This window comes from Lipotes vexillifer, unplaced genomic scaffold (assembly GCF_000442215.2).
Source record: "Lipotes vexillifer unplaced genomic scaffold, Lipotes_vexillifer_v1.1 scaffold496, whole genome shotgun sequence".
Classification (NCBI taxonomy): Eukaryota; Metazoa; Chordata; class Mammalia; order Artiodactyla; family Lipotidae; genus Lipotes; species Lipotes vexillifer.
In genome coordinates this window covers 1,823,334-1,846,474 of record NW_006786690.1, presented here as the reverse complement: position 1 = coordinate 1,846,474, position 23,141 = coordinate 1,823,334, and the positions used below count along the sequence as shown (strand labels likewise).

The 23,141-nt window shown below is 44.9% G+C and overlaps 1 protein-coding gene across 2 annotated transcripts; it reads right to left on the bottom strand.

Annotated features, from left to right (window-relative positions):
- Positions 1-4,109: 4,109 nt before the first annotated feature.
- On the bottom strand, positions 4,110-10,469 carry STMN1 (stathmin 1). 2 transcript variants are annotated; one of them, XM_007459133.1, is made up of 5 exons: positions 10,379-10,469; positions 8,337-8,409; positions 7,655-7,827; positions 5,519-5,710; positions 4,110-5,089 (listed from the first exon to the last, which is right to left on the bottom strand). In XM_007459133.1, exons 2-5 carry the CDS (start codon positions 8,347-8,349, stop codon positions 5,018-5,020), a joined length of 450 nt encoding a protein of 149 aa, XP_007459195.1. In that variant the 5' UTR covers positions 8,350-8,409; positions 10,379-10,469; the 3' UTR covers positions 4,110-5,017. The 2 variants fall into 2 exon arrangements, with proteins under 2 accessions (XP_007459195.1, XP_007459194.1); XM_007459132.1 differs by lacking the exon at positions 10,379-10,469 and adding an exon at positions 9,999-10,111.
- Positions 10,470-23,141: the final 12,672 nt, after the last annotated feature.

Below are 23,141 nucleotides of genomic sequence, written 5' to 3'. Positions count from 1 at the left end.
TGCCCTCGAGTGTTTGGTGACTGTGGTCATAGTGGTGCAGGATGTCTGTGGAAGGAGACTCGGGGACCTCCAGGAGGGGAGCTGGGGGACGTTGGGAAGGAGTGGCACTTTTATATATCTTTTTGTACTGATTGGACTTTGACCTAAAAAAAAAATGTGTGGCTGACTGATGAAGTGGCTGTCATCCATGGCAGGAACTGCAAACTCTAGGCCTGTATTTATACCTGGGGCTGCGGTCCTTAAGGACAAAAGTGGGTGGATCAGAGGAATGGAGAGCTAGAGAGCACACATCCCACCTCAAGGGGGCAGCAGCTGCCCAGAGCTTGCTCCGTGGGACTGTGAGCCCAGGGTGGCCAGATCTGGTTTTTCAAGATAAGCTTGAAATCATATTTCCAAGTGTAATTAATTGTCAACTAATTCAAAAATTTAAAGCACAGCATGGAGTGAAGACAACATGCCTGCTGACCGACTCTGGCTGCAGGCCACCAGTTGGCGCCTTTGGATCTAGGAGGATGCTGTTTAGGATTGGGCACTTCCAAGGCCAGTCTGCAAAGCCAGGACAGAGCCAGTCTTTGCTTCTAGAAAATCGATTGACTCCCCACGGGATCCACACAGGACAAGAACAAAGCAGGTGCCCAGAGGAGTTACCACCCACTTATAATTCAGCACATATTAACCTCCCACCATGTGCCAGGCTCAGTGCTGGAGATCCAGTGATGTGACAGGCACAGCTCCTGCTCTGGGGGACGCTTCCTTTTAACTAGAGAGACACACTTGAAATAAATAATTGCATGATAATGAATTCATTTGTGAAACATGAGGAGCTGCAGCATAGCATGGGGGTTAAAGTTCAGGTTAGGGCTTCCCTGGTGGCGCAGTGGTTGGGGGTCCACCTGCAGATGCAGGGGGCGCAGGTTCATGCCCGGATCCGGGAGGATCCCACGTGCCGCAGAGCGGCTGGGCCCGTGAGCCATGGCTGCTAAGCCTGTGCGTCCGGAGCCTGTGCTCCGCAAAGGGAGAGGCCACAACAGTGAGAGGCCAGGGTACCGCAAAAAAAAAAAAAAGTTCAGGTTAGATTCCTGACTCCACACCTAGCCAGTTATGTCACTTTGGGCAAATACCTTAACCTGTCTCACTTGCCTTGTTACTTGCCTGTGAAATGGGCATGATAATGTCATAGGGTTGTTCTGGGGATCCATTGAGATCATGCAAATAATTATTAGCCGCTGCCATGAAGTACAGAGAGCTGTGAGACCATGTGAGAGGGAGCCTAGGCTTCGCGGAGAACCCCACCAAGGCCCCCCCAATCCCAGCAATACTGGAGATTCTCCCCAGAGAGGGGAGTGGGAGGCCACAGGGCTCCAGCCTCCCATCCAGAGGGGGAATCTCCTCTATAAGGAGCCTGGTCTTATCTTCTTCTTGTTCCCAGCAAGGCCCAGGGACTGCTGCACACCCAGAGCTCAGTCCTCCTTGTACCCACCATTCTGCTGTAGCGGCCACAGGCATCTGGCCAATCTCCCGCCTATTTCTTCTCCCCTTGGATCAATTTCACAGCCCACTGGTCCCTAGTAGGATTGGTGCCCAAGGACAGGGAAGGTACTGCTCTTGACCACACTGGGAGAAAGCTAGGCATTTCCCACTATGGGCTAGAGCCCCTCCACTGAGGTTGCTGCATTTCAGAACTTCCTGGTGCCGCTGAAGTGCAGAACACCAGCTTCCACTGGCAGGGGCCTGAGCCATGCGGACACTGTGGACCTTCTATTTGACCTGGGCAAAGAGGGAGGAGGCGGACGGCAAGAGGCTTAAGTGCCAGCAATGTTTCTGGGGCCTTGAAGTTCAGCTCAGTGGAGGGATCCTCAATGGCCAAGATATGGTTGGTCCCTGATCTAACCAGGTAGCGAAGACCTGCAACTAGTCTTGAATGTGGAAGGGAATTTCCAGGGCACCTAATCCAGCCTCCCATCCAAAGGGGGAATCTCCTCTATAAGGAGCCTGGCCTTATCTTCTTCTTATTCCCAAACAAATCACTTTCAACAGTGATTCAGAAGCCAAACTAACAGTAAGGTGGTCAAACCATTACCTGGGAGGACAGTTATATGGGGCGGCCCCCTCCAGCTCAGACACTCATCACTTCATCCCTGTGCTGCTGAGACAGCCTCCTGCTGTGGTCTCCATCACCTTCTCTCCAATTCATCCTGTCCCTGCCTCCATTTTCTCTCCCTCAAAATGGCTCTGTTCACTGAACACTACCATTCCTGTGTTCTAAAGCCCCACTGCTTAGGATAAAGGGAATGAGAGCCTGCCATGAGTCAGTAATCATGGCAGGTTCTCAAAAAGTGTGTGCTCATCAGTGCATGCTTGGGTCAACATCTGACTTCTCAAAGGACTGGCTCAAGTCTTCCCTCCTCTATTAAGCTTTCCAGACCACCGACGCCTGTGGTTACACTTTCCACCAAACCACCAAAACACACTTGGCCAAGTACAAGCATGTGGTCGAGACCATATTCTCAGCAAAGTGTTCCACAACCCTCCTGCCGGCTTCATGCATAAGCACAAGGTGCGCTGGGACCCCATCTCATCTTTTCATCGCTAGCACATAGCTCAATGTGGGGCACACTCTAGCAGCTTGTTAAACGTGGATTTAAGGGCTTTCTTCATCCCTCAAACCTCTCTCTTCTGCTGAGGCCACTCAATCACCATGTCCAAGCACAAAAGCCTCAGGAAGGGACGCACCTTTTTCCACTCAAGTCAAAGGAAACAGTGTGCTCTGTGGTGACAGTCAAACCACTCTGGCCTTACAAGCCCAACCTATGACGTAAGTCCTGCCCGGAGAGGCTGGCCCTGCTCACTCTAAGTACAGGACAGAGAGTCCCCAGGCCCAGGAAAGCACAGACGTTCCCCAGAAGCTCCTGGACACCCACTCCTCCTTCTCTCCAAATTATAGGCAAAGACTTTGCATGGAAATTACTTAACCTAGTTCAACCCTCTCATTTTATCCTGGAGAAAACTGAGGCCCAGGACTAGTACCTCTCCAAAGGACAGAGGTAAAATAGAAAAGCCAGGCCTTCTGATTTTGTGGGTAAGATGCATCCTCTTCAGTTCCCTGTGACAATTGTTGTCACAAGGTGGGAGCTCAGGACCACTTTTTGATACTAAGTCAGGGCCACTGTGGGGTTGGCTGTAACTAACTGGGGGATCTCTCAAGCCCATCTTGACCCTCTTCTTGCTTTTTCCTGATCTCTGTTACCTAGCCTACATGTTCCGTATAAACAAAAACTTACTGCTAACCGTAGGACACCTAGTATTATTACTCCAAATTTCTATCTTCACGCCATCTTTATACCCCAACTACTCAGAACTGGTGCTTTAAAGACTCCCAGAGGCACCGTCTCACCCATGCAAACCTCTAATACCTACTATATGCACAAAAGCCTCACCTTTGCCTATGTGTTCAGGTATTGCCATCATTAACCGAACTACACTTGATCCTTTTCCTGTTTGCCCTACATGGTCATGACTCTTTAAATTCAGCCTTCTTTCAGAACCCCTACAATTGATGACCTTGTAAATTTATAAGTCAATTCAAGGCATACAAAAACTTCATAGTCATTTCTACCTCGAGTATATACTTAGCTCACTCACTAGCCTCTGGTTAAAAAGTTATTTATATATAGTGCTAAACATATACTAAATACGGTTCTAAGTGTGCTCCACACACACACACACTCACTTAATCCTAACAACATAGAAGAAAGGTTGGTAGGCTATTACTTTAAGTTTGGTAAAACCCAAATCAAGAGCTGCAGAGGCATAAGTATGGCAACATGCAGACCCCACTGCAGTATTAGCAGTCATCCTGGAAACTTTCAAGGAGTGTGGCTTCCAGGAGCTTTTCCACAGATGTCTGAGAAGCAAATAATCATATGTAATTAAGGCTATTTCCCAAATAGCCTAGGAAAGCTGCCAAAGGCTTTCCCGGCATTGAGAGGCAATCCTTGACAACTGTGAATACTGTAGCCTCTGGATACAAGATGAAGCAACTGCCAACCTTCACCACCCAAGTCAGTGCTGCTCCAGAAAATAAGGTTCCCTTTATCAGTTCATAAGGGTTGCTATAGTGGTATACACGGTTTTACTACTCTTTTGATTCTTGAGAAATGGCTCCTATGGCAGGAAAGCATTAGGATTCACGCCACCCCCAGCTGTAACATAAAGCAAATAAACCATCAAATATATCTAACTAGGATCTTAAGATTTCTCTAAACTGTTCTCTAGAAACACCATTTGCCTTTTTAATGGGGGCACAGAAACAAAAAATGTTTGTTTGCCAATAAACATCTGAAACACTATCGTAACAGCTGATCGGAGCCGAGGCATCACAACAAAGTGACGATTGTGGAAGAAGACAATGCATACAACTCTGGAGCGAGAAACTCCAGGGCAGAGAACCCACAGTGATGTGTGTACTGGGTATTTCCGCCAGCCTAAAGGCCCCATCTGGAACAAATATAAACTAGGAGGGTCTCTATCACTGGACAATTTATTACCTGGACAGAAAGAAGTCACTGCCACCAACAGCACTGTGCAGTTTTATTAACCATTCAAGTACAGTAGCATCTGTTAAGATCGGGACAGAATTGGGATTTAAAAGTGAACAGATATTCAGCATCTAACAGTTTGAAAGAAGCCACTACATACTCTTTTCACAAACATGTTTTCACAGAGCCAATACAGTACTAGCCATTAACCCAGCACACCAAGTGTACTGAAGTAGAAAAGATGCAACAAGAAAAATAGCTACATTAGAAAGACTTCAACACTTTAGAAAAAGAGTAAAACACTTTCAGTTTCTCCCCTTTAGCCCCTAAAACAACATCATACAGTCTGGATCTACCTATACAGTCCTACATCAGCTTCTAGAATATTTGTCAGGAGGGCAAAAATAAAATGACACTGGCCAGTACAGTCTTTGGATATTTAGGAAGGGGAGGGGGAGAAAGTCAGTTCTCAGAACAAATTAGTCAGCTTCAGTCTCATCAGCAGGATCTTTGGATTCTTTGTTCTTCCGCACTTCTTCAATGTGCTTGTCCTGTAAAGAAACAGTACATATCATCAGTCAAGTAAAAAAAGCCTGCCAGGTCACCCCCCAAGAGGCCCAAATCAGCATCAGTACGCATGTTATATAACATATTTAATAATATACTATTATTATATAATTATATATTATGGGAATCACAAAATTAGAGTTCTAAGACATCATCTTTGAACTTCCTGGGTCACTCATGGAACCTAATGATTCAGCCTTCTACTGCTCTTCCAAAGAATGTGCAATTAATGCTGGAAATTGGTGAATACTCCTTCTTATTTAATATAAGATGCCTCTGATTTAACATGTTAACCCCAAAATTGATGACAAAGACACCAAGCACATGTGATCAAGGCAGAGAGTTCAAGCCACTTCGTCGGTGTATCAAACCTCAAGCTCTTAAGCCCCTCAAAGCCAGGAAGAGACACCAACCTTCTCTCGCAAACGCTCCAGTTTGGCAGCCATTTGCGCCTCTCGGTTCTCTTTGTTGGCTTCCATTTTGTGGGTCAGCTTCTCTTCTGCCATTTTACTGAAGTTGTTGTTCTCCTCTATCGCTTTTTGAAGCACTTCCTTCTCATGCTCTCGTTTCTCAGCAAGCTGCTTCAAGACCTCAGCTTCATGGGACTGGAAAAAAATTTAACAGGCTAGGCTCTCTGAAATGTTATTTAGCATAGTTAAAAATCACAAAAGAAATTATTGAGGATTGAAGATAGAAAATTAGATCTCTAAATAATACTGAAGTCAGGACCTGAATTATCCATATCAAAATACCGTGAAAATTATATTCTTTTTCTAGTGTTTGTATTTACTTTGGAAGACTGCCCATATTTGTTCAGATTCTTGCCCAATTATTCCTTAAGGAAATATTCGTAAGATTTACTGCTTAATGGTATCAAGATGACTTGGGTGACATGCACTTAGGAATGGCACTTTATTGTAAAGAATTTTGGTTTTTTAACTTCAAAGACTACCTAAAGAAAATTAGGTCATTATAAAAAATGTAACCATATTGCTAAAAAGAAAATACATGGCAATGATAGAAAATTTAAGACTAAGCCTCCAGATTACTATTTAAGTCAGAGGATTTGTTTCAAGGAAAGGCTTATTAGCTTTTTTCTGTGGAAGCTGCATTAAATTCCAGACCACTGGAGCTCTGTTACCACGGTGTGCCTCCTTCAACAGACTCAGAATAGCTTATTGCCAAACAGATTCCAATGTGTTTGGAAGCATCAACTTGCATGAAAACTTCAGAGCATCTGCCACTGGTTCTGTTAATTCTCTTCTTCAAAATCCCAGTCGTGATAAGAGTTTCACTATATTTAGCCAGTTACTATGTAAAGCGCAGACTAATGACTACAGGGCCAGCACTGATTCCTAAAAAAAGTCTCTGTCCAGCCTTCGGCTGCATCTCTTCCATGAACTCAAACTAAGTGAACTCCATCAAACTCCATCAACTCAAACTAAACAGAAGAGCAGGTGGGAGATGAAACACCATTGCAAACACAGCCACTCTTCCTGGGGAAATAATTCCATGTTGACAGTGGGTCAGCACACGTACATAAAACATGCGGCACCAAAAGGTGCACAGCACATGCTACAGCAGCTTAAAAAGGGGCCCAAAGTGTATGTGTGTGGTTACAGGTACCAGACTTCAAAACACTAACCGTGTTGGTCGTAGGCAGCTTACTGCTTCAACTTTTTGTGCCTTCATTTCTCTAATTTTAAAATTAAACCCACTTACCCCAAACAAGGTTGTTGGAAAGGGGGACTAAATGAGAATTTCTGTACAATTCTTAATGAAACGTTGAATAGAGGGAAATACACCAAAATGTTAATAGTTATTTCTGCGAAGTAAGATAACGGATACTTTTAATTTCCTACTTATAAACTTCTGCGGTTCTCAATTTTTCTATAACAAGCATATTAATATTTGTTGACTTTTCTGACTAGTTCTTTTTAAAGATAGCTACTCTATAACAGCAGTACTTAGATAATAGCTGCCACAATACCAGTATGCCAGCTGAGCAACACAATCACATAACTAGCAATTTAAAATGTTTTTATTGTACAGCTCTCAAAAAACAAAACAAACAAAAAAAACCACACAGACATACACAGAAACCCAAAAAACAAAACAAAAAAACCCCAAACCTTAAGAGACAAAAAAAGAATCATCCACCAACAAATCTATTTTTCAAAAAGAAAGCATGAGAAGCATGAACTTTGGTTTCAGGCAGACCTGGGCTTGAATTCTGGCTCCAATACTCACTAGCTATATGACTCAGAAAAATGACAACATTCCTGAGACCATTTTCTAATCTAGTATCTCAGACAACACCTACCCTCTAGGGTCACTGTAGAAAAGGAGAATATAAGTAAAGGAGATGGTACACAATAGGAGCTCAATAAATGATAGCTGGTATTTTGTTCCCACCACTGGCATATGTAATTTTCACACAGCTATAATCACCATCTGGCTACAATTCTGTTTTCCTCCTCTTATAAAAATAACACAGATTTGCCATATTACATTAATAAATATCCTGGTTTCTGTGAATTGATGTTTACCTTGCGTCTTTCTTCTGCAGCTTCTAGTTTCTTCTGAATTTCCTCCAGGGAAAGATCCTTCTTCTTTGGAGGGGAAAGGGGGAATTCTGGGACAGATTCTTTTGATCGAGGGCTAAGAATCAGCTCAAAAGCCTGGCCTGAGGCACGCTTCTCCAGTTCCTTCACCTGGATATCTGGATTTGATCATATTTATAATATATTCAGAAAAATGGAGTTTTCCTATTCTAATAAACTGTTCTACCGTTTTCTAAAAACCAAATCAATTTAATGAATAGAATTAGGGCTGATGAAGCAGCTGTGTTTACAGGCAAGAAATTATTATCTAAATACCACCTCCCAGAAAAACAAAGCTCAACATTTTTGGATTAATAAATACCATTCTAAGATATCAGTATTTGACAATCATTTCCCTGAACAAAACAAAGACTTACGCAAAACTCCACATTTTGCTTTACACCAAGCCAAATCATCTAATAATGAAATAATAATTATGAGCTCTCAGTACATTCAAGTAATACTAATTTTTTCTTTTTTAATTATTCTCTGATTTATAAAATAGATTTTTTTTTTTTTGGTAAGACCAAAGCACAAGTGCCAAATTATAAGCTTAAGACTTGAGCCATCTCCTATTCTAAAATTAGAAGCCCATCACAATTTCGGATTTTCCAAATAGATTACCTACCAGAAGAAGCCATGGTGAACAGAAGACAAGAGACTGGCAGTGTATTCTACACAATCCACTAGCAAGGAAAACCCTGGAAACGATTTTCAAAAGCATGCGATCAATTTCTTTGCATTTCCATGCCATCGATTCAAAGGGACCTCAAATCACATCCATATAAATCAATGTCAGAAAAATCACTACTGTGGGATTAAATAAGACATCATTAACTAGAAAATTATAAAAATCCATAAAATACTCCAACACTGGAAAATCTGAATTGAATAGAACGCTGGTTGCAGAAGATGAAGTTAACTGAGCTTGCCTGTTCAAAAAATACTTATATTTTTAAAATTAGATGGAGTTTATGTCACAAGATTTTTTCCTCCCCTATATTTTCCCCCTGGTGAGAAGATATTCCAGGTTCAACGCCTAGTGAGACCGGAGCCATCTTAACACTGCCTACAACTCATTGTGCAAATGAAATACCCAACCCTGCTTTGTCTGTGTCTGCCATGTGGAAAACAAAACGCCCAAGCTAATATTAACCAATAATGTCGAACTCCCATTGTTCCTGCGGTTTAAGCTCCTTGTCCAACAGCTGGTAACATTAATTAGTTTTTATGAACCTCTAGGTTTTAGGTTACAATAGTTGCTGCCTTGTGTAGAATTTTTTCATGAAAAATTCTACATCCCTTGATTTTTTTTTAAAGGTCATGATTCTTGTAAACCCCAGACTAGTACCAAAACCGTAGGCATACAGGGTCTCAACACCTGGAACTTAAAATCCGAGTCAGCAACACGGTCTAACCCCGGAGGAGCAGTAGACTCAGCATCAGATCCAGGGTGGGCGTGGCCCTGGCCCAAGCGAGGAAAAGCGGCAGGCCGCCCCCGACCAATCAGAGCATGCCCTACACTCCGGCCTCTGGCCCCGCCCCTTCCTCCCCGCGCCTTTTCGAATCTCCCCGAACTCACAACACCCCGGAGCCCGCGCGCGTGGGAAGGGGCGGGATAGGCGGGGCTAACGGTCCTATCCGGGTAACTCCGCCCTTCCCGGGCTCGCCCCGTGCGGACGCCCCCACCAACTCCCGCCAAAAACACCTTGCGGCGGCCCCCACCCTCGCCGCAGCTGGGCGGGTGGGGCAGTCCCCGGAAAAAAACCGTGGGGTACCCCACCATCGGCTCACCACCTCTTTCCTTCACTTCCAATCTGCCGCCACCCAAGCGGTCCGCGCCCCACGCCGCGAGGACTGGAGCGTTCTCATGGGGTGTCAGCCTCTCGGGCGCTGCTCCCTGGGGGCGCCGCCCCGCCCCTTCAGACAATGGGGACCCCAGCGGGGCCGCGGCTGCAGGAGGAAGGTGGGGGCCAAACGAGGGCCTACGCCCCCTATTGTCTCCTCGACGACCTCCCGGGGCTAACGCACCGAGCTCGCCCAGCAGGCTGCGCCCCTTCCCCACCACAGCCGCGCCCCCGGGGAGCAGGGACAAAGCCGAGGCTCCGCCCGAGCCACACACAAAGCGGAGCGATCCCCGCCCGCCAGACCCTCTGGGGCCGCGGCCCCGCCCGCCGCCCTCCAGCAAGGGGTCGCTGCCAAGACCCTGCCCCTCCCTCCGGCCGCGTCCCTCTCGCTGCCCCCAGCCTGCAGCCGCCGCCGCCACCTCCTCCTGGAGCCCCGCACCCACCTGCTCGGTCCGAGCCGCCTGGCCACACTCTGAGCACCCACAGACCCGGGCGCGCACAAAAGCGCCAAACAGCGGCACGTGACCTCCCCGCAGGGCTCCGCATTGGCTGAGAGAGGCGGCACGTGCCGGCCCCTCCCCACCCCCGACAGCCCAAGTGGGCCCCGCCCCTGGGGACCCCGGAGCACCTCGGGAAGTGTAGTTCAGGCTGGCGGGACAGAAGGACAATGCGAGGGGTGAGGGCTTCTTGGCGGTGTCTCCAGGTGTGAGCCGGGGGCTGGGACGGTCGTCTGGCCGCGGAAGAGGGTGATGCGGTGACCCTGCCTGGGTCTGAACCAGTTCTCCCATCCTTAGGAAAAGGGCGGGGCAGGGTCCCTTTCTACCTCTCAGACGGTGGTCGCCTGGACTCCGCGTCTGTTGAGCCACTTGCCCCACGTCGCCCCAAGGGCAGCACTCGGACAGCGCATTGCCCCTTCGGTGCCCCACCCTCTACCTCCACCTAAGACGCCCAAGCCCTTGTGACAGGACAATGCCACTCGACGCCCCCATCTGTCACCTGTATTGTGACATCATCATAATCTCTAACCCACTCAGCCCTAACAGGGCACGGGCGTGGCCCTTTAAATCACTGTGTGAGTTCTCGCTACCATATTAGGGTACCTGAGCTGGTGACCAGAGACCTGTGGGGGGAAAGCAAGAGACTCTGGAATTTGATCTCCTTTGGTCTAACAAAGTCACTCGGCTTAAATGCAGACTCCCATCTGTTCTGCCAAGCCTTTTGCCGGATGATAGGGAAGGAAGCGCAATAGCAGTTCTAGACTACTACACAGACTGCAGTTAAGTGTTGCTTTTGTTCTTGAAGCACGTGCTCCCTGATCGGTGGGGGCCCTTTTAAAGAATCAAAACAAAAGTAGCCACAAGGTCACGGTTCCCCCTGCCCTGGATAGATCAGAAACACAGCAGATACACAAAGGAAATTGGTCTGACCCTGGCTATCTTAGAACGACTAGCCTCATTCTTACCACCGAGGAAAAATAAATAAAATGAACATGGTTCCCAAGCCTCTTCTCCCATTCCCCCGACCAAGGCTCTGTCCTTGGTGGTGGTCATTCCACCAAAGCACCTGCTTTGAGGTCCTGACTAGGCAAAAGGACACCTTCATTTTATTGCTCCGCCTCCCCAAACCAAGAAACAAACACGACCCAGTTTGCTGAAACAGGAGTCCTAATTTAAAGACTCCCCATGTCCAGCTAGTCACTAGGGATATGCTGGAGTTAAATACAATTCAGAGTGCCTGAGACAAGGAAAACTGGATCATACAGGCAGCAGACACACCACACAAAGCAAACAATTAGCAATGCACTGATGCCTGAAATATGCTTGTTGCAGCATTTTCTCCAACAATCGTCCTTGTGTGGGGTCGGCCTCTCCCCCGCCCCCAGTCTAAGTGGTTTTCCCTTAGCATGTGAGCAGGACCAGGAATAATTCAGATTCTGAACCCTGAGAGCCTTCTCCCTCTCAGACCAAACTTAGCCACCAAACAGCCAGGTGTTTCCATCTTTCAGATTTTCCGAGCAAAATCTCAGAAATCGTTAGGAAGAGGAGTGGGGATAAGAGCTCACTGAAAAGTGACAGATTGGCAGGCAACACACACAAGCAAGAAACCCAAGGCCAAGAGGTCTGTTATCCCCTGAACCAGCCTTTATCTTGAAGTCTTTGTACTTGATCTGGAGGTTTGCAGAGGAAGGTCCCACCCATTTGATACACTTTTTTTTAATACAAGAAATTGCCACAAAAATCTCACATTTCTGACTATTAATGTTTTGACAGAAAAAAAAAAAATCTTTCAAAACACTGATTATTTTAAAGCACTTATACCGCTTCCCCCTACCTTTTCTTTCTCCCTGGAGCAGATGTCTATTTCCATGGAAACCACAGCTAGGAATGAAGATGTTAGAACTCATGTAGATTTTTAATCTTTTTTTAACGATGCCACTTGGCTCCTGGGTTTGTTGATAGAAGCCTGGCCCTGCCAGCCTGTATGACAAGGATTTCCTGAGATCCCCACTGCTGCTTGAGGACTTGAGGGGGCTGGAGTAAGGTTTCCCACAGAATGATCCTGTGAATAAAAATGTGTCCAGTGGGATGATCCTATTCTTTAGGATGGGGCTGCTTTTCTAAGAGCTAGACCACAGCTATCTATTGTCAACTCTTTTTTTTTTTTTTTTTTTTTTAGCCACATCGCATTGCAGGCGGGATCTTAGCTCCCCCACCAGGGATCAAACCCGTGCCCCCTGCAGTGGAAGCTCAGAGTCTTAACCACTGGACCACCAGGGAAGTCCCAATTGTCAACTCTTATGAGTGTTCATGTATGAGCCTTGGAATAGGAAGGGCTTCAGACTGTAAGGAGAGGAAACAGCTTTGCCATTTCACTTTGGAGAAGGGCAGAAGCTCCCTTCTTGGAAGCTTCCTAAAACTAACTTCAAACTCCACTCCCTCCTGAAGTGGCAGCAAGGAGTTAATGTTCACATCTTGGAATTGTCTGTCTTTGCCCATGAGAATTATTTTTGCCTCTGCTCAGATGGTTTGGTCGAATTGCTGTGGGGCTGGCTGCGACTATGGATTAACACAAAGTGAAGTGGAGATATGGCAGCCATCCAGCTTATTTGATCTGTGTAGACAGCTAAAGGAGAGCGCTTCAGGCTTCAAAGTGCAGAAGGGATGTCTACACTGATCAAACAAGCTGGGCTGTTGTCAGATCTGCTCTGTTCTTACAGAGCACCGGCAGCCTTTGTTCATTGTTGGTTCTGAGGCTGCAGGGTTGTCTGCCACAGAGGCGCCTCCAGGTTCCACTGCTGCTTACAGGGCCTGTCCTTGGCAAAAGGGTGTCGTGGGAGAGGTTTTCTCCTTGTCCCCAGCCTCACTGTTCCCTTTGTCCCCTAATCCTTAGGCATCGTGCTCTAACACTCCTTTTCCTGTTCAAAACCTGTCTGTGAATCTGCTATTTTACTTGTCTGTCTCCCTCACTAGACAACTAAGTCCACGAGGGCAGGAGTTGTGTCCTTGTCTCAGTATCCTTAGTGCCTGCCCAGAACTGAGCCTGGCCCCGGATGGTAGGGCCTGGATGTTTTAGGCAAGAACCACTTTTCTCATCCTCAGCTTCCTCTTCTGGTACTGGACACCTCCACCAGATAGAGGTGGTGAGGATTAAATGAGATAATATATGTGAAAGTGCTTAGCACAATGCCTGGCACATCTCAGTGCTGAGACTTGTTAACCATTATTGCTAGAGAAGTTTCTTGATCACTATAGGTTACTGAATAAATGAATGAATGATGACTAGTAGACTTTCTCCTTTTGGTGGGAATCATTGTCACTGGCTTAACTCTTCCTATGGGGTATTTTTAAAAATTCAATTAATGTAACATTTTGAATAGATCAACACATTCACATAGTTTAGAAATAAAGTATAGAAAGTCCTCCTCCCTTCTCTGTCCCCATCTGCCCAATTCTCTACTTACCCCTCCCCCACCTTAACCATTGTTATCAGTTTCCTATGTATCCTAGCGTTTCTCCATGCGTACATAAGCACATTTTAGCTATGTATACTTATTCCCCACTTCCTAATAAAATGGTAGTCTGCTGTAACTGCCCTGCACTTAGCACTTTATCAGTTAACAGTACATATCAGTGATCTTTTCCCTGTTCATACATCAAGCATTTCCTGGATCTGGGATCCAATGTATGAATGTTCCATAATCTAGTTAACCAGTGCCCCATCCATGGCTCTTAGGTTATTCCCAATTATTTGCTATTTCAAACAATGCTGTAATAAACAAGCTAGTATATATGGCATTTTCCATGTGGGTAAGTATATCTGAAAGTGTGGTATTGCTAGGTCAAAGGGCAAGTACATTTGTAATTTGGATAGTTCCAAATTGCCTTTCATAGGAGTTGTCCCAATTCAACACCCACCACAAAAAAATGGTGTTTTAATTCATTATCTCAGTTCATTAAAAAATGGATGGGGCTTCCCTGGTGGCGCAGTGGTTGAGAGTCCGCCTGCCAATGTAGGGGACGTGGGTTCATGCCCCGGTCCGGGAAGATCCCACGTGCCGCGGAGCGGCTGGGCCCGTGAGCCATGGCAGCTGAGCCTGCGCGTCCGGAGCCTGTGCTCCGCAACGGGAGAGGCCACAACAGTGAGAGGCCCGCGTATGGCAAAAAAAAAGAAAAAGGATGGAAAGGCTTTGTTCCTAGAAATTTCAGGCATTAGGGAAAAGGAGGGGGAGGACTAGAAATCCCAGGAAAGACATGGCTGTCAGTTCTGTCTATATTAATAACTCCTCTCAATACTTGAAAAGCAGCAGCTGATCTCAGAACAGCTCTGGTGCCTGCACTGTATCACTGTCTCAATCAGTCTTGTGGTAGAAGTATCTGCAGGTGTCACCATGAGATTGGAAGATTATTGAAGGCAGGGTCTTCTTCATAGCTGTATCCCACTCCCCTCTCAGGCACTGTGATGCCTGACACAGTGGCTGGCATATATTTTATTTAATCCATTCTAAGATGTATTTTCCCCCACATTTGTGTATCTTTGAAATCAGTGTGCTCATAGTCCATAAGTACCAGGTCATAATTGCTGACAGCATATTTTCTTAGTGGCATATAAAATAATGCTATCTTAAAAATAAATGGCATATGTGAGTCAACAAAATATGGTAAAATGCACACACATTAAATGTGTGAGTGGAACGGGGCCTAGATGTCACTGCCCCTGCCACCTCCTCACTCTATGTTCTAACCTTCATCCCTCTTATCTACCTCCATGCCTTCCTCCAACAATTCCTTTTATGGGGATGACTCCCTGTTTGCCTTCTTGAGCTCTTCCCTCTTTCTCACCCAAGCTTCCACTTATAGAAACTTAGCATTTTCTAATAGAATGGAACCTTTAAAATGATAGTAGCTACAAGAACAAAGCTGGAGGACTCACACTTCCTGATTTAGAAACTTGCTACAAAGTTACAGGAGTCAAAACAGTGTGGTACTGGGATAAAGACAGATATATAGACTAATGGAATAGAATAGAGAGCCTAGAAATAAACTCTTGCATATACAGTTGAATGATTTTTGACAAGGGCGCTAAGACCCATTCAATGGGGGAAAGGATAGTCTTTTCAATAAGTAGTGCTGGGACAACTGGATAGCCACATGCAAAGAAATGAAGTTGGACTCTTACCTCACACCATATACAAAAATTAACTCAAAATGAATCAAAGATCTAATTATAAGACCTAAAACTATAAAACTCTTAGAAGAAAACATAGGGCAAAAGCTTCATAATGTTGGATTTGGCAATGATTTCTTAGTGTGACACCAGGCAACAAAAGAAAAATTGGACTTCAGGAAAATTAAAAATTTTGTGCATCAAAAGACAATATCAACAGAGTAAAAAGGCAACCCACAGTAAGTGAGAAAATATTTGCAAATTATATATCTTACAAGGGATTAATATCCTGTAACTCAAAACAAAACAACCTGATTTGAAATGGGCCAAGGGATGGACCTTGAGGGCATTATGCTAAGTGAAATGAGTCAGACAAAGAAAGACAAATTCTGTATGATCTCACTTATATGTAGAATCTAAAACAAAACAAAACCAAACCAAAAAACAAGCTCACAGATACAGAGAAAAGCTTGGTGATTGCCAGAGTGGAGGGTGAAATGGGTGAAGGAGGTCAAAAGGTATAAACTTCCAGTTATAAAATAAATAAGTCATGGGGATGTAATGTACAACATGGTGCCTATAGTTAATAATACTGCATTGCATATTTGAAAGTTGCTAAGAAAGTATATCTTAAAAAGTCCTCATCACAAGAAGAAAAATTTTTGTAACATGTATGGTGACAGACGTTAATTAGATGTTATTATGGTAACAATTTTGCTACTACAAATATCGAATCATGATGTTGTATACCTGAAATTAACATAATGTTATATGTCAATTATACCTCAATGAAAAGTTTTTTAAAAAAAGAAAGAAAATGGGCAAAGTACTTGAATAGGCATTCCTCCAAAAAAGCTGTACAAATGGCAAATAAGCAACATCACTAATCATGAGGTAATTGCAAATCAAAACCACAATGAGACATCACCTCATACCCATTAGGATGGCTACTATCAAAAAACCAGAAAATAATGTGTTGATGAGGATGTGGAGAAATTGGAAACCTGTGCACTGTTGGTGAGAATGTAAGATGGTACAGTCACTGTGGAAAACAGTATGGAGGTTCATCATAATATTGAAAATAGAACTATCATATGATCCAGCAAGTACAGTTCTGGGTATACACACCAAATAATTGAAAGCAGGGTCTTGAAGAGATATTCGTACATCCATGTTCATAGCAGCATTATTCACAGTAGCTAAAACATGGAAGCAATTCAAATATCCATTGACAGATGAATAGATAAACAAAATGTGGTGTAGACATACAATGGAACATAATTCAGCCTTAAAAGGAAGGGAATTTTAACATATGCTACAACACGGATGAACCTTGAGGATATTATGCTAAGTGAAATAAGCCAGTCAAAAAAAGATAAATACTGTTTGATTCCACTTTCTTTTTATTCTTTTTTTTTTTATTGGCCACATTTTGTGGCAGCGATATCTTAGTTCCCCGACCAGGGATCGAACCTGTGCCCCCTGCAGTGGAAGTGCGGAGTCTTAACCACTGGACTGCCAGGGAAGCCCCTAATTCCACTTTTATGAAATACTTAGAGTAGGCAAAATCTTAGAGCTAGAAAGTAGAAGTGTGGTTGTCAGGGGCTGGTGGGGGGAGGGGGAATAGGGAGCTATTGTTTAGTGGGGATAGAGTTTCAGTTTTATAAGATGAAAGGAGTTATGGAGATAGATGGTGGTGATGGTTGCATAACATTATGAATGTACTTAATATCACTGAACTGTATACTTTAAAATGGTTATGATGGTACATATAACATATAACATATGTTATATATATTTTACTACAATAAAGAAATTTGAAAAGAAATGATAATAGCCTACATACTTATAGACTGCTTACCACATGGCAGGCACCGGTCTAAACACTCCATGTTTGTTAACTCATATTAATCCCCAGAACAATCTTATGAGATTTATTAACCCAATTGTAAAGATGAGGAAGTGAGGGTGGCCAACTGTCCCGGTTTGCCTGGGACTAAGGGTTTTTCCTGGGATTCAGGACTTTCAGTGCTACAACCGTGAAAGCCCAAAGCAAACCCTGATGAGTTGGTCACTCTAAAGGAAACTGAGGCACAAAGAGACAGTATCTTCCTAGACTTGTCAACAGGGTCCTTGTCCTAGGCCCTGCACTTTAAAGGGCTTCACTCTGACCCTTCTCCAGCTGTGCCCATTTTCATAGGCGAGGAGTCCCCTGGGGCCAAGGAGCCATGCCCACCCTGAGCCTGGGCACCCTTCTAGACCATACTCTGGGAACCGGGACTCCAGAATTCCCTGTCCAAATGGCCAGAGTCCACTTTCAGCAACTGCACCAGCCCCTTCCCTGGGTCTATCCTCCCAAGGGCAAACTTCCCTGCCAATGAGTACACCCCTGTAGGCTGGCTGCTCGTAAGGGGTGTGGACAAATCCTGCACATGGGGGCTGGGGGGTAGGGAGTGCACACAGGAACCAGAAATAGGAAGAGAAGAGATCTAGCTCGGACACAGTCTGACCTGGAACTCCAAGGAGCCCAAGAATTCTCAACTCAAAACCTGGCTTTCTAAGTTACTTTGGAGGTATACTTGTCAAAGTACAAGGATAAAGCATATATTTTTAGAAAATGCTTTGTTAGCTTGATTTATAACTCTTAAATGCTTAGACGTAAGGTATGTGGGCTTCCCTTTTATACTCCTGACTTGGGTCTGGCAAATGTTAGCAGCAGGCCTGCAAAGAGATTGTCACTTAACCAACTAGTCCACACACAGAGAAGCACAGACATTTTGCAGTCAGGTTCCAAGTCTGTGTTTTTAGCTCTCACTGTAAACTGTTTTATCAGCCTAACCCTATTATTTTACGAATCGGGGGAGGAAAGCCCAGAGAACTTTCCACATTTGTCCAAGGTCACACAAGCAGGAATTCATATCTGTGCTTTAAATGATGCTGTAGGTACTGTTCAGTTACTACTGTGTGAGCTTGGGCACGTGACTTCCTCTTTTGGGGCCTGCGTTTCTTCATCTGTGAAATGGGGAGAATTCCCCTACTTCATAGGGCTGTTGTCAGGACTAAATGAAATAATATGTGTAAAGTACCTAGCATTAGGTCTGATGCCTAATAAACCTTCAATAAGTGACAGCTATCATCAAGCAAAGCTCTGATCACACAACTTTTCTGCTTGAAAACATTTGATGAATTAAACTTTGGGGCACATTATATGAGAAAAATAAAAATTCCTGAAACCTAAAAAAAATTGATGACTCCCTTGGATTATAGTCCAAGGGTCCTTGGCGTGGCATTTGAGGCAACTGCAACCTGCCTCAAGATCAGTTAAACCCTGAAATTCTTTGATTCTTGATGTATTTGAAGATCTGTCATCTCAAAAAGGGATAGTTGTAGGGAAGCACAATTAAGATGCATGGAAGAACTCTGTGGTCACTGGACTTAGCTAACAATAGAATGGATGTCTTAAAGAATGAATGAGATTCTGGCCAGGAGAGGTGTCCAGACAAAGATTTGTCAGCCAGCCTCCAAGATGGTGAAGAAGGATTCTTGCATTAAGAGGAAAGTGACCTCCGTTCGTGTTTTAAGATCCTTTTTAAATGAGATGGGGAAAGGCTCGTGATATTAAGCTAAATGAAACAAATGAACAAAGGCTACCCAACTGTGTGTATAATACGAGCTCAACTACAAGGAACAAAATATAATGAAGGAAATGCACCAAAATATTTGTTCTGGGGGCAAAATAGTCTGGATTTTCCAACATATATTCCTTTTATTAATGATAAAACAATTATATATTAAAAATAGAAAGGAGTTTTTGTCCTCCTCCTTAGGTCCTTCTACGTCTCTAAGACCTCTGTCCCCACTTCCCCCCACCCCTCCGAGTTTCAGCTTTATTGGACTCTTCCCATCTCCCTGGAAAGTCACACACCTATATGTTTTGCTGACACCAACCCCCAGCCTTGAGTCCTTGGCTTTTGTCTCTATTGAAATTCTCTCTACCTTCAAGGTCTTGATCAATCTCTCCGATCCCCACACACTCTCCTGGTATTGTAGCTATTTATACATATGTTTGTCCCCCTCACTAGAGAGTAAACTCCTTCAGGGCAGGGTTCTATATGGTTTTGTCTTGGTATCCTTACAGTGCCATGAATAGACAGTCACCAAATGTCAAATCATCTGGCTGATGTCTTTTTGGCCATTAAACAACACTTAGGGCTGAGGGTCAGACAGAATAACTAAGGGTATATTCTGGACCAGTATTATCGCAGAGTCATTTAAATACATATATATTTAACTTGTTTTTAAACTTTTAATTTTGAAATCATTTTAGATTTCCAGAGAGTTGCAAAGGTAGTACACAGAGTTCCCATAGACCCTTCAGCCAGCTCCCCGCTATGTTAACATCTTACATAATCATGGTCCATTTATCCAAACTAAAACATTAACACTGGTACAACACTATTAACCAAATGGCCAGCTTTAACTGGATTCCCCATTTTTCCATTGGGGTCCTTTCTGTGTTCCAGGATCCTATTCAGGATACTGCCTCACAGGTAGCATCCTGTTTCCTTAGCCAGTGACATTTCTTTTAGTGGGGAGGCTTGGTGGGGGGTGGGGGGGGGGAGGGGGGGGCAGGTCGCTTTCTATTGTTCCTTCCAATCAACCTTTTCCAAATAATCAAAATATGACACGAAAGATGGAGATGGCATGGAGATGGTGAGATAGAAGCACTCACCCTCTGCTGGGCTGTTGGGACTCTGAACAGGGAAATGAACCGTTCTTCCCACAGGGGGGTGGGGGGGTGGAGGGGTGGGCAGGTCGCTTTCTATTGTTCCTTCCAATCAACCTTTTCCAAATAATCAAAATATGACACGAAAGATGGAGATGGCATGGAGATGGTGAGATAGAAGCACTCACCCTCTGCTGGGCTGTTGGGACTCTGAACAGGGAAATGAACCGTTCTTCCCACATGGGGCTGGGAGGATGATTTTCATCTTAGATCTAGTCTTTTTCTTAAATGGACACATATGGGCCTAAAAACAGCAGGGAGTTACTTTTTTTTTTGGCCGCTCTGCACAGCTTGTGTGGGATCTTAGTTCTCTGACCAGGGATGGAATCTGGGCCTCCCACAGTGGAAGCCCCGAGTCCTAACCACTGGACTGTCAAGGAATTCCTGACTCGCTACTTTTAATTCATTAAATTTCTGGGCCATTCCATAGCCCATTTTCCCATGGCCTGGCACAAAACACGTTCCTAGTTACTTATAAAAACTTCCAAGCAGTTGGCATTTATCAGCAATCTTAGTAATTCAGTGAGAACTGAGGTTACAGCTGTCACAGGAAGTTGAAACCAAGCCTGCTGAAATCACACTCATTCCGAGGCAGGGTGAAAGTTATACACTGAGTAGAATTCAAGCCCGGAAGGTGGAGGTGGCTGAGGCGTCAGGTGGAGAAGGGTGGGATGCTGTGGAAGAGAAAATACACGAGGGAAAGAAAAGCAGATGATGCGGCTCTGGAACTCAGAGCTGGTTTACAGACCTTCTGGGCTTATTGCTAAGCCCTACATCCATCAGTGAGCACTAGCGCTGCGGAGCTCTCACAGACCGCTCCCCCTTCCCCACCACTTTACTGGATCACCACAGACCACCTACTAAATGGTCTTCAGTCCGTCCCCTTCCTCGAATCCATTCCCAGCATAAGCATTTACCAACTCAAATCACTGAAGAGTGCGGGCCCCATCTAAGCGAGAGCATTACTTTCCTGGGGCTGCCTTAACAAAGTGCCACAAACTGGGTGGCTTAAACAACAGAAATTTATCATCTCACGGTTCTGGGGGCCAGAAGTCCAAAATCAAGATGACATCAGGTTCCTCCTGAGGGCTGGGAGGGAGAATGTGCTGTGCTCTCCTCTAGCTTCTGGTAGTCCCAGCTGTTCCTTGACTTATAGATGGCATTCTCCCCACGTCTTTACATTGTCTCCCTCTACGTGCATCTGTCTGTGTCCAAATTTCCCCTTTATATAAGGACACCAGTTATACTGGATTAAGGCCTATCCTGGTGACCTCATCTTCACTTGATCATCTATCTGCACAGACCCAGTTTACAAATAAGGTCACTTTCAAGGTTACAGGTAGGACTTCAACATCTTCGGGGCGGGCACAGTTCAATCCATAACAGAAGGTTCCCACCTAGCTTTGGCCGATGGCTATCGTAGAACAATGTGTGGCTAGAGAAGCTGGAATTTAGGATTTCTTGCGAAACCGCCTGATTTTTAAATATTGGCATCTAATTAAATATAAGTAAACTGTTTCTAATACCATGACTGCCAAAAGCAAGTCAACCTCTACTCCACGGTCACCACGGGGTTCTCTCTGAAAGTCTGATCCCATCCTTCCCTTTTATGGGATTAAGGCCAAGTTCCTTAGCCTGGCACACACAGCCCTCCACAATCCAATTCTTTTCTGTCTCTCCAGGATCCTTTCCCACCACTGTTCCTGCAGTGCCCCTCCCCACCGTACCATCACATCAAAAGACCTGTCCTTTTCCAAACATGCCATGCTGTTCTACACCTCTGTGACTTTGCACTCTCCCTCTGCCTGATGCCCTCTTTCCTCCAGTCAATCAGAAAACTCCTGGCCATCTTTCAAGTGCTTTCTCATTGCCACCCCCAGGGAAGACCCCCTGAAGTCTTCCCTGTCCATCCCCCATGTAGTTAACCTCTTCCTTCTCTAAGCCTCCACTGCACCCTACATTTCCCTAGTACAGCACTCAACATTTTATCTGCTATTATTTGATTACACGTCTGCCTCCTGTCTGGACCACAAGCTCTTTGAGGATAGGGACTGTTGATCTGGATCACCTAGCACAGATCCCAACACATGGCAGGTACTCAATAAATGTTGAGTAAATGAATACTCTGCACAACACCCAATTAGGTATCATGAGGGACCCAAAGAAGCATCATGTGGAGTCCCTGTCCTTAAGGTCCTTACAGTTCAGCTGGGTTCACAAGATACACACCAAAGAAAAGGCAAACCATACTAGTGGTATATGACAACAGGCAGAAGGAGAGGCTCCTGGGGCCTCTGGTGGTCATCCTCATGTGGGACAGAAAAGATCCTGTTTTAGTGGCCTGATGGAGCACTGCTTTGTAGGAAGAAAGGTCAAGATAAAACCTGGCTAACTTTCCAGAAAGAGCGAATTGCTGCACTGCGTGCTCGCAGAGATAAAGTTGACTATGGTGGCTCATGACAAGAAGAGAGAGTGGGGCAAGGAGAAGAAAGCAGGAGAAAACCCAGGGAAACAAAGCTGGAGAAAGACGAGGGGTAGAAGTATGAAAAGGAGGACCTAGGACCCATACTTGTCTCACATCCCTCTCCTGCATCAGTCTTCCCTGCATCAGCATATTTCCAGGCTGCTATTCATTCCGCCTTAAACCTACCGATAATTCCTTCCAGAATCCCCCATTTCCCTGCTCAGCCTTTATAACGACATGCTCCAAAAGGGCCGTCTTTGTTGCTGTCTCCGAATCCTCTCTGCCTTTTCTCTTTAAACCCTCCTCATGCAGATGCGTGCTCCACCTCTGTCTACAGACACTGCTTGCCAAGATCACCAATGACATCTACGTTACCACACCCAACGGCCGACTCCACGTCTCATCATCCTTGCCGCTGTTGACCTTGAGTCACTTTATTCCCTGGCTTACAGGGTACTACACTCTTTTAGTTTTCCTCTTACCTCCCTGGCTGTTCCCTGTTAGTCTCCTTTGCTAATTCTCTTCATTTCTTTCACCTCTAAGTATGGCAGGACTGAGTACTTGGACCTCTTCTCTATATGCAATCACATCCCTAGCAATCTCAGCCAGTCCTATGGTTTTATTTTCATTTATTTATTTTTAAAATTATTTATGTATTTACTTATTTGGCTG

Bases quoted from the DNA above. Each gene is read 5' to 3' on its own strand.
- STMN1 (XM_007459133.1), bottom strand. The intron at 5,711-7,654 runs GTAAACATCAAT...ATTTTTTTCCAG, and splicing joins CTGCAGAAGAAAGACGCAAG to TCCCATGAAGCTGAGGTCTT. The intron at 5,090-5,518 runs GTTGGTGTCTCT...GTTTCTTTACAG, and splicing joins TGGAGCGTTTGCGAGAGAAG to GACAAGCACATTGAAGAAGT.